General features: G+C 43.4%; 1 protein-coding gene across 2 annotated transcripts in view; it reads right to left on the minus strand.

Annotated features, from left to right (window-relative positions):
* The window catches only part of Shc3 (SHC adaptor protein 3), a 114,347-nt gene that overhangs the window by 19,591 nt on the left and 81,932 nt on the right, over positions 1 to 12,824 (minus strand). For both annotated transcript variants that reach the window (XM_050144225.1, XM_050144226.1), the window contains 2 exons: positions 8,997 to 9,123; positions 1,024 to 1,174 (listed from right to left, as the gene is read on the minus strand). In XM_050144225.1, coding sequence (XP_050000182.1) covers positions 1,024 to 1,174; positions 8,997 to 9,123 — 278 coding nt within the window. The remainder of the gene's footprint in view (positions 1 to 1,023; positions 1,175 to 8,996; positions 9,124 to 12,824) is intronic.

Below are 12,824 nucleotides of genomic sequence, written 5' to 3' on the forward strand. Positions count from 1 at the left end.
ACAACTTAATGCAACCTAGAAGAGACAGATCTGGGAAGAGGGTCTCAATGAGGGACTGCCTACATTCGGTTGATCTGTGGGAATGTTAACGGGGGATTTGGCCTTTAAGTTGGAAAAACCGAGACCACTGTGCGCTGCACCACGGCCTAGGCAGGGAGACCTGAGCTGAACTGGAGTGGAGGAAGTGGGCCGAGCACAAGCGAGCACGGCAGCATTCACACACACCTCTTTGCTCTTGGTTGTGGTTAACTCACGCACACCTCCTTGCTCTTGGCTGTGGTTAACTCACGCACACCTCCTTGCTCTTGGTTGTGGTTAACTCACACACACCTCTTTGCTCTCGGCTGTGGTTAACTCACACACACCTCTTTGCTCTTGGCTGTGGTTAACTCACGCACACCTCCTTGCTCTTGGCTGTGGTTAACTCACGCACACCTCTTTGTTCTTGTTAGGCTGTGGTTAGGATGTGACTCGCTGCTTCAGGCTCCTGCCCCGACTGCCCCACAGTGATAGACTGTAACCTGGTGCCATAAGCGAGCATAAGCCCTTTGTCCCCTCAGCTGGTTAGAGTTAGGGTATTTTATCAGAGCAACAGAAATGAAACTGGACCAGAGTGGTGGATAAACAAAATAGAAAAAAAAAATGCCTAAAATTCAGACCTTAAGGGGACGGGTCCACTCTCTTCAGGGAGCCCACAGTATCACGGGCTTAAAAAAAAAAAAAAAACAAAAACCTGGAATCCTGCCATCCCCTCGTTAAGACCACAGCATGGTGGAACTGGGGCTCTGACTCAGGTCACTTTCATTCATGTCTTAGACATGGCACTGGGGTTCTGAGGCACTTGGTCAGTTCCCTGTGATGTCAAACCGAACCCCTCCCTTCCATGTTCTTTGTGATACCAGTGGAAGAAAGCCTGCGAGGGAGCGTGTCCAAAGCTAAGTGGAATATCAGCCAAAAATAACACTGAGCAGGATAAATGCAAATGGGGTCATCTTTAACCCAAGAAGAGAACCCCAAACTTACCTGGGCTGTGTCAGGAGTGTGGGGTCTGGCTTTCAATCGAGCATCAAGAAATCCCCCTGGAGGGGGCATCTTGCTGGGAACGCTGTTGTAGTATGGGTGATCGGGACTATCTCCCTCCTCTTCAGTCCACGGCTCATCTAGACTCTGCATCCTGTTAAAAGATTGTCAGTGACCTCACCCAGAGTTGAGCATACAGGCAGACCTAATGACTCTGACATCAGTGCCGCCTATAGAAACCAAACACTGAGTACCCATCTAAAAAACTAAGTGTTACTGCATGTTCCTGAGACTCCCATACCTGAGAGGTGAGAGATAGGGGCATTGCTGGAGCCTTCCAGATACCAGTCTAGCTGGAAAATAGTGATCTCCAGATTCAGTGAGAGACCCTGCTTCAAGGGAATAAAGTAGAGAATGATAGAAGATAACCTATGAAGTCTTCCTCAAGGCTATTGCATGTATACTTATGAGTACACATGTACACACACACACACACAATGAAGTTAATGTTAACTGTTGAGCTGACAGAACCTATGATCATCTGAGAGATGGTCCCTTGGAAATTTGCATGGGGCATCATTTTGATTGTGGTTTGATTAAGGCGACCTGCCCACTTGTGGGTAGTGCCATTCCCTTGGCAGAAGGACATTGGACTGCGTAAGATGAAAAAAGCAACCTGAGCACTGACATCTGTGAATTGTTCTCTTATTATCGTATGTGACAAGCTGCATCAACTTCCCTGCCATGGTGAACTGCACCTTGAGTTGAGAACCAGAATGAACCTTTCTTCCTTAAGTTGCTTTTCTTAGAGCATTTCAAGACAGCAACAGAAGAGAAACCAAGAAAAACACCTACACTTATCATACACAGATAGCACACACAACTAAAAAAATAAACATTTTCCAACAATGAAATAAACTGTAAGATCAGTACTGTTGCGGTATCTTAAATAGCCCTGTTTGTATCCCTGTGGTAGCCTTATAAGCTAGCAGTTATCAAACAATGATAACTATCACCCAAGTAGTCACGGATGGGACAGGACGGTTCTGAGCCTCCTTCAAAAGCTGGTTCCCAAAAAAATTATCATTATTTTCCTTGTCTGTGGTGGTATGAAAGAAAATGGTTCCCAAAGGAGTGGCACTATTAGGAGGTATGACCTTGTTGGAGGAAGCATGTCACTGTTGGGGGTGGGCTTTGAGGTCTCTTTTGCTCAAGCTTCCCTCAGTATGACTATCAGTTGACTTCCTGTTGCCTGAAAGATGTAGGACTCTCAGCTACCAGCTGGACATCTGCCTGCATGCAACCATGCTCCCCACCATGATGATAATGGACTGAACCTCTAAAATTGTGGGTGAGCCACCCCAATTAAATGTTTTAATTTGTAAGAGTTACTGTGGTCATGGTGCCTCTTCACAACAATAAAAAACCCAAGACACTGTCTGAGTGTTCCTTTGAGCACCCAGTTCCCCAAGCTGTCTTTTAAAAAATTTACTTTTAATTATCACATAGTAATTTTGCACATTTATTATGGGGTGCTGTGTGCTAACTTGATACATTTATACAACACACAGTGACCAAATTAGAGTAATTAGCATTCCCATCTCCTTAAGCACTTATCATCTGTTTGTGTTTGCCAAAGCCGTCTTTATTTAACCTGATGCAGAGCTTGCCTGGGGCATCTGTCAAAAATATTCAGAGGCAAATGTTTATCATGTGGCCCACATGAAGCTGGGAATAACATTTGGGTCAAAGAATTTTTATTAGTGGAAGTGTGTGAAAGAGAATATAGAGTTTATGAGTTAGAGGGGGGAAAGCCAACAAAGCAAATAGTCACAACCAATGGCAATCACAAGCCAAAAATGAGAAGCTGGGATGTTAATCAATGCCCACACATTTATCTAGAAGGCTACACACATTTGCAGGATTCAGCTTGTGCCCATGCCACAGGATGTAACATGGCTCTAAATTCTCACTTCTGACCTAAACACCTCACAAATAGAAGGTGAAAACTAAAAAACAATCAACTGATTCACCATATGTCGAAGGAGTGTACCAAAACACACATACAAACAGATATACATATACACACATACATAGAAGGTATATGCATACAGATACGTACATAGGACACACACATACATATATATGTGTGTACATATATACATGTGTATAAGTATACATGGATTCATATGCACATACACATATATACATGCACACACATGTAGCCCTTCATTAAAGATGGAGAGGCTAAATTGTTCAACATTCAAGGAAAACTCTGCAATTGTTAGTGAAGAAATGTAGCTAACCAAACAGAGACATCAGTGGACATAAATGACAAATGTAGATTATAGAATTTATAGAATTAATTAAGTAAAGTCACTAAAACCACCATAAACATTAATAATATACATTCTGGAAAGAGAAAATATATGAGTTTCAGTCTTGAAACTTTCTATTACTTACATTTTTAGTGTCAGCAAAAAAATTATAAGCTATAAAAATAAGAAAGGATAGCTCATATACAGGAAAAAGAAGTCAGTAGAAACTATCACAAAGAGATCTCAGACTTAAGGATAAATAAAAACAAATATATTCAATCAGCTAAGAGAAATGACTCTAAAACACTAAATATGAAAATTGTGTCTCACAAAGTGGGGTTTACCAGCACTCATAAAGAAATAAAAATAACAATAAATTATAGGATTGGAAAGTCTACCATTACTTCAAACAATTCGCTTAAGCAAATAACAGTTTTGGGAGGTGGAAGAAAAAAGGCAACATTTTAAAACAACTCAGCTGAGATGAACCAGTCTGAGGAACAGAGAAGAAAAGAGCACAGAGCCCGAGAGACCTGTAGAATACCAAAAATGCCAACATGTGTGTAGTAGAGTCCCTGACACAGAGCCCAAGAGATCTGTAGAATACCAAAAATGCCAACATATGTGTAGTAGAGTCCCTGACACAGAGCCCGAGAGACCTGTAGAATACCAAAAATGCCAACGTGTATGTAGTAGAGTCCCTAAAGGAGAACAGACTGAGGAGGGCAGGGAAAATACTGGCCTCGTTGTGGTACAAATCTTCCCAAATTAGCTAAAAGAAAATGTTGTTCTATACAACCAAGAGGCTAGCTAGGAAGCTCAGCTTAGATAAACTCAGAGAGTCTTAGGCCCCCTAATCTAACTATTTAAAGTCAAAGGGGGCATCTGAGGGCATCCAAGTGAGCTGCTAAAGAAAACAAGGGATCCTCACGGTATGTCCACATCCAATAAGCAAAGCTGCCCAAATGAGGCAGAAAGCGTATTCCAAGGGAAATAATGGCAGGAGAAATCCACTATAGAAAACCTTCTCCTTAGGAAATACTATGGCAAGTATATTAAGCTGAAGTTAAGTAGATAATCAGTAGAAATTTACAATCAGCGGAAACAGCAAAAAAAAAAAATGGCAAGTCTACACAAAACTATAAATTCAGTGTTGCCTAAAATGTCCTTATTCTTCCCTTCTCATTTAAAAATACATGAAGCAGTGTGACCGTACTGGTGAATAAAGGTGTAGCTTGCACAACAATAACAGCAGGATGGAGGACTGGAGAGAGGTCACAGTGGTTAAGAGCACACAGGGCTCTTGCAGAGGACCCAAATTCTGCTCCCAGCCCACACAGAGTGGCTCACAACTGCTTCTAATTTCAGCTTCAGAGGATCCGAATCCCTCTTCTGGCTTCCATACTGCACTCATTTGTGCATTCGAGGGCACACATTCACACGTTTGCTCATACACACACATACATGAATACAAACACACATAATTCAAAACAAATAATTTTTTTTGAAAGAATAGTATAATGGAGTGTGGAAGAATGGAGCTATACAGTAGCTAATCTTTGGTATATTATTAAGTTCTTTAATCTGAATGTATAGTTATAAATTATATATTAACTATAATCCTCTGATCACTACTTTAAAAGTAGTGCAAGAGAAAGAAGTTAAATTACACACTTGAAAAATGTTTATTTACCTTACACAAAGGAGACAGCAACTGGCATGTAGGAGGATAAAATGGCATAAAGAAAAATGAGCTCAATAGCGGGAGGAAATCCTAACATCAGCAATTGCATTAAATATAAATGTATTAAATTCTCTTCTTAAAAGACAGGGGTTGACAGACAAATTAGAAAATGACCCAATAGTAAGTTTTCTATCAGCAATATGCTTTAGAAAAACACAAAGGGAAAAACAGAAAGTTCAGCAATAATATGGAGGAGCACTAATTGCCACTTTATTATTATATAGGATATATATATATATATATCCTTCTGCTGGGCAGAAGATTAGGAAATAGAAGTTTGCACACAAAAACTAACCAGACCTAAGAGACATCAATAGCACATTCTACCCAAAAACAACAACATAAAACTTCTTCTTCCATGCAGAGGGAACATCCCCCAGCAGAAAGCATATGTCAAGTTTATGTAATAATAAACTTAAAAATTTTTAAAGAATTAAAATATAAAAAGTATTTTTGATAATAGTGGAATCAATGTAGAAATCAAAGTAGACTCCTACAGGATTAATATGATGTTAAAATTAACACATTCCTAAATAAACAGGTCAAAAAGATTCCAAGGGAAATTAGGAATTTAAAGTATGTCTAAAGAATGGAGTCCTGCATATAAAAAATATACAAAATCTGTTGTATTTTATACATTGATGATGATTAAAAACAAAAATAAAATAATAAATCATTGGAGCATCAAAATGGGAAAATTTTTAAGGGGAAAAACTATGTAATCAGGGTTAGACATACACTGAAAATTATAAAACACATTGAAAAACACAATCCACAAAATAGGAAAATATTTGCTAATAATATTTCTTTAAGGTAGCATGTATCTACAATCCCTAAAACTCAACAATTTAAAAGAAAAGCAACCCAATATTTAAAAAATAAAAAATCGAGCAGACGTTTCCCCCAAGAAGACAGAGAAATAGTCAGCAGCACATGAAAGATGTCTGATAGCAAAATCAGGAAAAAAAAATGCAAGTCAAAGCCATCATCAAAGAATTTTTTGCCCACTGGGGTAGCCATAACCAAAGATATGCACAGCAACAAATATGCTGATACTGATTATCAACTTGACAGGATTAGAATCACCAAGGAAACAAGACTCTGGCACACAACTATGGGGGATGATGTAGATTAGGCTAGCCTCTGGCCACACCTGTGAGGGATTATCTTGATTTGGTTAACTGAGATAGAAAACCCATCCTAATAACATGTGGCACCATTCCCTGGGCTTGGGTCTCTGGACTGCACAACAGAGGAAGAATCCAGATGAGCACCAGCATCCCATGGTCTCTGCTTCCCAGCTGTGGATACAATGTGACTACCTACCTCACATTCCTGCAGCCTTGGCTTTCTTGCCATGAGGGACTGTATTTCCAAACTGTGAGCCAAAATAGACCCCTCTCACCACACGTTGATTCTTTCAGAGTATCTGTGCTGGCTATTTTTGGTTGTTAGCTCGACTACATCTGGAATTAACTAAAATCCTGGGCACATATGTGAGGGATTATTTCCTCAATGAAATAATGAAATAAATTTGAAGATATACTTCTAATCCATATTTTTGAGGTGGGAAGATCCACCTTTAATCTTGGCCACACCTTCTGATGGAAGAAGGAAGCTTGCTCTCTCTCTCTCTCTGCCTGCTTGAGCTCTCTCTTACTAGCAAACACACTTCTTCACTGGCATTAGAGCCTACTTTGTTGGGATTCTGGCATATACTGAAGACTATCTGGGACATCCAGCCTTTTAGACTGAATAGCTATTTGATTCTTGGACCTTCTGTTGGTAGAAAGTCATTATTGGACTAGCAGAACCACAGCTGGTAAGCCATGCTAATAGATCCCATATCTATTGTGTGTGTGTGTGTGTGTGTGTGTGTGTGTTCTGTTCCTAACTAATACCTTATCTTCTCACAGGAAAAAAAAATCTAAAAGGCAGCTAAAACAGTTTCCTAAATGGTTAACAAACCATAGGATCATTAACTCAATAATTCTACTCTAAGGCATTATCACAAGAAACATGTCGTCAAAGTTTGACTACAGCTTCACAGTAGCTTTGCTCAGAAGAGCGAAAGGAAGGAGACAATTCAAATGCTCATGAAGGGTTTATTTCAGTGAACAAGTTCACTGTTCATCATTGAGGGCAGCAAAAGAGGGAACTTAAGCAGAAGCATAGGTGGAATGCTGCTTACTGGCTCATTCATGCTCCATGCTTAGCTAGATTGCTTATAGAGCCCAGAACAACCTGCCCAAGGAATGGTGCTGCCCAGAGTGGACTGGGCCCCACTGTATCAGCTGACAACCCCCTGCAGGCAGATCCACAGGCAACCTGATCTAGGGATTCCCTCAGTTGAGATTCCTTTTCCCAGGTGGCTTTAGGCTATGACAGTAGGCAATTAAAGCTAACCAGGGCAGTGTGTTTTCAAAACACAAATGATCCATACCCTTTTGTGACTCAGTCTTCCCACACCATTATAAATTCTGAGACTGTGACCTCTGATGCCTGCGCTCTGTGTGGCTTCTGGAAACCAACATCTCCGGGCACATTAAAAATAAAGAACTATGCTGACTCATTCTCAGGTCAGAGGTGCCAGGGCTGTGGCCACTTCCTTCACACCTCCTCCAGCCACATCCTGCCGAATTCATCAGCCTGGACAAAGTGGGTCCTTATGGGAACAATGGATGCCTTAAAGGGAATTTGCCAAGGGATGACGAGGGAACAGAGCAGATGCCAGCTCCACAATGCCACAGAAGAAGGCTTTGTGGGTTTGAAGTGAGTAAGAAGTAAACCTAAGGGAACAATGCTTGTTTGCAGTGAGCACACCATTAGAAAGATTATCCTGTGTACACATGTATGTGTGGGCACACGTACATAGGTGTCATACATTTGTTTATGTGTAGGCCAGAGGTCAGCCTCAGGGCTATTTACATTGCTTTTAAGAAAGGGTCTCTTACTATCCTGGAACTCACCAAGAAGACAGGCTGACTGGCCGGTGAACCCCAGAGATCCTCCTGTTTCCACCTTCCCAACCTCTGAACCTGGCTGGTTTTGTTTTTAAACATAGGCTCTGGAGGTAAAACTCAGGTTCTATGCCCACAAGGCAAGTACATTACAGGCTGAGCCACCTCCCAGCCCATAACAGCTTTTCAGTAGGCAAGTTCGTCAAGGACAGAATGTACTCAAGTTCAAGGACAGAAGACCACTGAACGCCTCAGGTGCCCGTAGCACTTTTCTGCTTTCTACGTCACGGAATATTCTTGCATCCTAAGGAAACTCAATAGCAGACTCTCCATTTTGGTTTTTGGTTTTTTTTTTTTTTTAATTATCACCTAAGTAGCCCACATTTGGTGTTAACAATCCTTCTCCATTTAATAATAACGAAACTCTCCAGTGATTCTTATCCCTATTTCCCAGATGAAGCCACGATGACTCAGACAGTTTAAGGATCTTGCTCAGAGCCATATGGCAGATGAACAAGCCCCTAAGTTATTAGGCCATGGAGGCCGTTAAACAAAAATGATGCCGGAAGCAGGTGGCTTTGGCTAACTGTGACAACAGAAAGATGAGGAACAGACCTGTGTGGACACAGACCCAGGGAGGGGACCTATGGAAGAATCAAAGGGCTGAAGAAGACACAATGTGACCTAAAAAGATTACAATGAAGCTGCTTTTGGTAACCTTGTCTACTGTCACTGTAACTTCCAGAAAATGTTCCCTGCCCATTCAGAACCATATGTGAGCTCCCATCTGCTGGCTTTCCGCACCTCCGCCGAGCACCAGCCAGGTGTCTGTGAGTTCCGGGAAACCCCAGCGATGATCTGGGTCTGCCTGGAGCGCAGTGCTGGCAGCTGGTTTTAAAGGAAAGTTTACAGACCCTGCCTAAATCACTGAGAAAAGCAGGCGCAGCTACTCACCGGTCCTGCAGAGCAGGAATCTTGGAAGGACACTGCAAATACTGTTTGAACCGGAGCTCAAAGGCTTGTCCGATGGAGCCAATGACATCTTGGGCTAGCCCATCACAGCATTCCAGAATGTGGCAAGCTTGGAGAGAAGGAGACACACCCTCATTAGAGACCATACCAGAGCTCTCTGGACCCCTTGACAAAGAGCCCCATGTGGGGTGCAAAGGGAAAATGTCACATACCTTCCCTCCTGGCATGTCTCTACCAACCCACAGTCTCATCTCTGCGGGCATCCTACAGTGGTTATGGACATGTGAAGTTCTTAGAGGGCTTGTCTGCAAAGGTGAAGGTCTTATTTCTAATACTCAAAACACACATTTCATTTTGTGTGTGTGTGTGTGTGTGTGTGTGTGTGTTGCCTTCATGTGTGTCCATACATCTCACACACGCAGTACCTGAAGAGGGTAGAAGATTCCCCTGGACTGGAGTTACAGGTGGTTGTAAGATACCCTGTAGGTGCTGAAAACCCAACCTGGGTCCTCTACAAGAGCAGCAAGTACTCTTAACTGCTGAGTCACCTCTCCAGCCCATTGGTGGTTCTGATACTCTCACAATCTATAGACCAATGGTTCTGACCTCCATAGGGAAACAGTGTTTAGAAAGAAAACTCAGCTCAAACCGGATCTTTCACAGCCTTTCCTTAAGGCCTCGGGAACCTTAGCAATAGATGTAAACTGGTGCTCCCTAGATGGATAAACCTTAGCAGTAGATGCAAACTGGTGCTCCCTAGACGGATTAGCCTTAGCAGTAGATGCAAACTGGTGATCCCTAGACAGATAAACCTTAGCAGGAGATGCAAACTAGTGCTCCCTAGATGGATAAACCTTAACAATAGATGCAAACTGGTGCTCCCTAGAAGGATAAACCTTAGCAGGAGATAGAAACTGGAACTCCATGGATGTTGATCTGTTCAATGAACTTAAGGGAAAGTTGTTCTCGACTTAGTAAGAGTGAAGCGTTGATGACCAAATCTAGCTGGGAACACTAATAGCACAGTTTAGGGAATGAGGAGGTGGCTCAGTCGATAACGCATTCGTCACGCAAACCTGAGGACCTGAGTTCAGTCCCTCCAATCCACATAAAAAGCCAGGCACGGTAGCATAGGCCTGGAATCCAGTACTCAGGAGACAGAATCAGGAGGATCCCTGGCGTTTGTCGGCCAGCTATATAGTCTCCTCAACAAGGACCATGTTACAGTGAGAGAGTAACTCTTTAAAATCCAGTGGAGAGAGTGTCTTTTGTCTTCCCATTGATGTGATAAAACACCCTAACAAAAGCAACTTAAAGGAGACAGTTCTTTGGCTCACAGTTCCAGGGTTCAGTCCACCACAGTGGGGGGGGGGGGGTCAAGTGGCAGAAGCTTGAAGTGTGGTCTGAAGCGAGATACTCCAACTTGGTTATTGCACGTAGTGTGTGCCTCATACTACACCTCATAAATAAGTGTAGTTGTGTGTCAATTCAACAAAGACTAGGAAGACCACTTGGCTGGCTAAGTGCTTGCCCTGAGAGCATGAGGACCTGAGTTCAGATCCCCAGGACCCTGTGTGCAGGGATGCATATCTGTAAATCCAGTGCTGGGGAGGAGAGACAGGGATGGGCCTGGTGCTTGGTGGCTAGCTCAAATAAATGAGCTCGTGGTTCGGGGGGACGGGGGGGGCTGTCTCAAAAATAAGATGGAGAGCAGACGATAGAGCCATACAAACTACATATGTGTGCATGTTGCATGTGGGTGCATGTCGCATGTCTGTATGTGTATGTGGAGGCCAAAGGACAACCTCAGGTGCCATTCCTCCGTGGACACTCACTTTGTGTTATGAGAGAGGGTTTCTCATTGGCCTGAAAGTTACCAACCAGGCTAGGCTGCTGGCCAGCAAACCCCAGGATCCTCCTGCCTCCACCATTCAATGCTAGGGTTACAGGTGTTGCCACCGCACCTGGCTTTTCAGGAGGACTCTGGGAAATGATCTCAGCCTCTTAAGCCTGCACCGCAAGCACTCTACCAACTAAACTGTTTCCCCAGGCTCCAAAGAGCTATTTAACCACATTGTTGCCTGGATCCCATTCTCTCAGAGCTGAGTGTTAAGATGTTTTCATAAGGCTCCTAAGTAACTCTCAAGTGTAGCTCATTTTGAGGACCATTGACCTGGACCTACTAAAGAAGTCTGAAAAACAAGATTGCCTAAATCACTTGCCATTAATTTGAAACAAACCTAAATGGAGACATGAACCCCAGCTGCTCCTGCTTCTAACCCAGATAGAGCTTGAGGGGGGCAGTGCCTCCCCTCCCCCATAACCCTCCCTGATTTCAGGGGAAGCTAGGATACTTAAAGGGGCTGGTTTGTGCTCTGGGTTCAATTATGCCCCTGTTTTGTTTTTTTTTTTGTTTTTGTTTTTTGGTTTTTTTTTTTTTTTTTAGTTATGCCAAAAATCCAGGACCTCAGAAGGTGTCCTTATTTGGAAAATGGCAGTTTCAGATGTAACTGGTTAAAATGAGGTCACGGCAGGATAGGAGGGGCCCTGAGCCACCATGGACTGTCATCTCTAAAAGCATCCATGAGCAGTCACAGACACGGGGAGTACACCGCATTAGGATGGGTTCCAGTGACACACCTGCAAGCCAAGAGACATTGGAGATTATCAGAGAGAAGCCAGGAGGAGGCAGAATTTCTCCTCCAGGACCCAGAGGGAGCCCGTCTGGCCCTGCTGACACCATGAACTGGGCATCCAGCCTCCAAAACCGTGAGGCAACATGTCCTTCTTGTTTTAAAAAACTTGATCTGTGTTCGTTGCCTTAGACACTAAGCTGAGTCTCTAAGCCTGCACCAAGAGCTTTTGCTCACATCTCTGGGCGGCAGTCCTGATAAAACCCTGTTCACCTGGGGCCAACCCAGGCTTTATACAGTTTCCCGAGAAGACAGGAGAGCGATAGTGGATGTGCGGAGAGATGAAGGCTGCTACTCAGCTCACTTTCTCTTTTCCTTTCCTTCAGAACTCCAGCCCATGGAGGGTGCTACCCTCAGTTAGGGTGGGCCTTCCCACTTCAATTAATCCAACCCAGGAACTCCCTTACAGCTTGTACAGAGTTTATCTGCTAGCTGGTTCTAGGTGTTGTTAAGCTGACAATTAGTATTTAACATCACATATGGTATCCGCTCAAGAAAGACAGCAATGAGGAAGGGTCTGCAGAAGCCCCTGCAGCTAAGGCAGAGCGCCCCAGTCTCAATTAATCTGCCCTTGTTGGTTGTCCTGAATGTATATCCAAAGTACAGGTTTGGGAAGAGGCTGGCAAAATTGAGTGTTGGGTATCATGTGCATTGAGAGGTTTGGGTTGTTGCTCTTGTTTGTTTGCTTTTTACAAGAGAAAAAAATATGTCTGAGTATGCAAGCAAAGTTAAAAAACCAGCTGCTGGCACATAGCACAAAGGCCAGGAGGAAGACTGGAACCAGTCTGCAGCGGAGGGAAGTGCCACTCTGCGTGGTGACAAATCCCACTGGTGTTTTGCCAGTGACTTTTCATGTGTAACTGTGGCAGGGGTCATCGGGAGCCGCCTAGTGTCCAAGGGTAGTCACTCTGAGCCCACCTTCCTGAGTGTATTATTATCCACTCTGGTTTTGTACATGACACCCCCTCCTCAGCCTCTGTCTGTGTTCTCAGACGCTCCAAAGGGACACGAGAAAACAGCACACCCTGAGCTTAGGTGCTGGGCCCAGAGCAGGAGACAGGACAGTGTGCACACACGGGGTGATGCTGGTCAGGAGGATGAGCAGGTATAGCGTTTC

Source organism: Alexandromys fortis, unplaced genomic scaffold, assembly GCF_014885135.2.
Source record: "Alexandromys fortis isolate MF-2015 unplaced genomic scaffold, M_Fortis_MF-2015_v1.1 scaffold_1, whole genome shotgun sequence".
Classification (NCBI taxonomy): domain Eukaryota; kingdom Metazoa; phylum Chordata; class Mammalia; order Rodentia; family Cricetidae; genus Alexandromys; species Alexandromys fortis.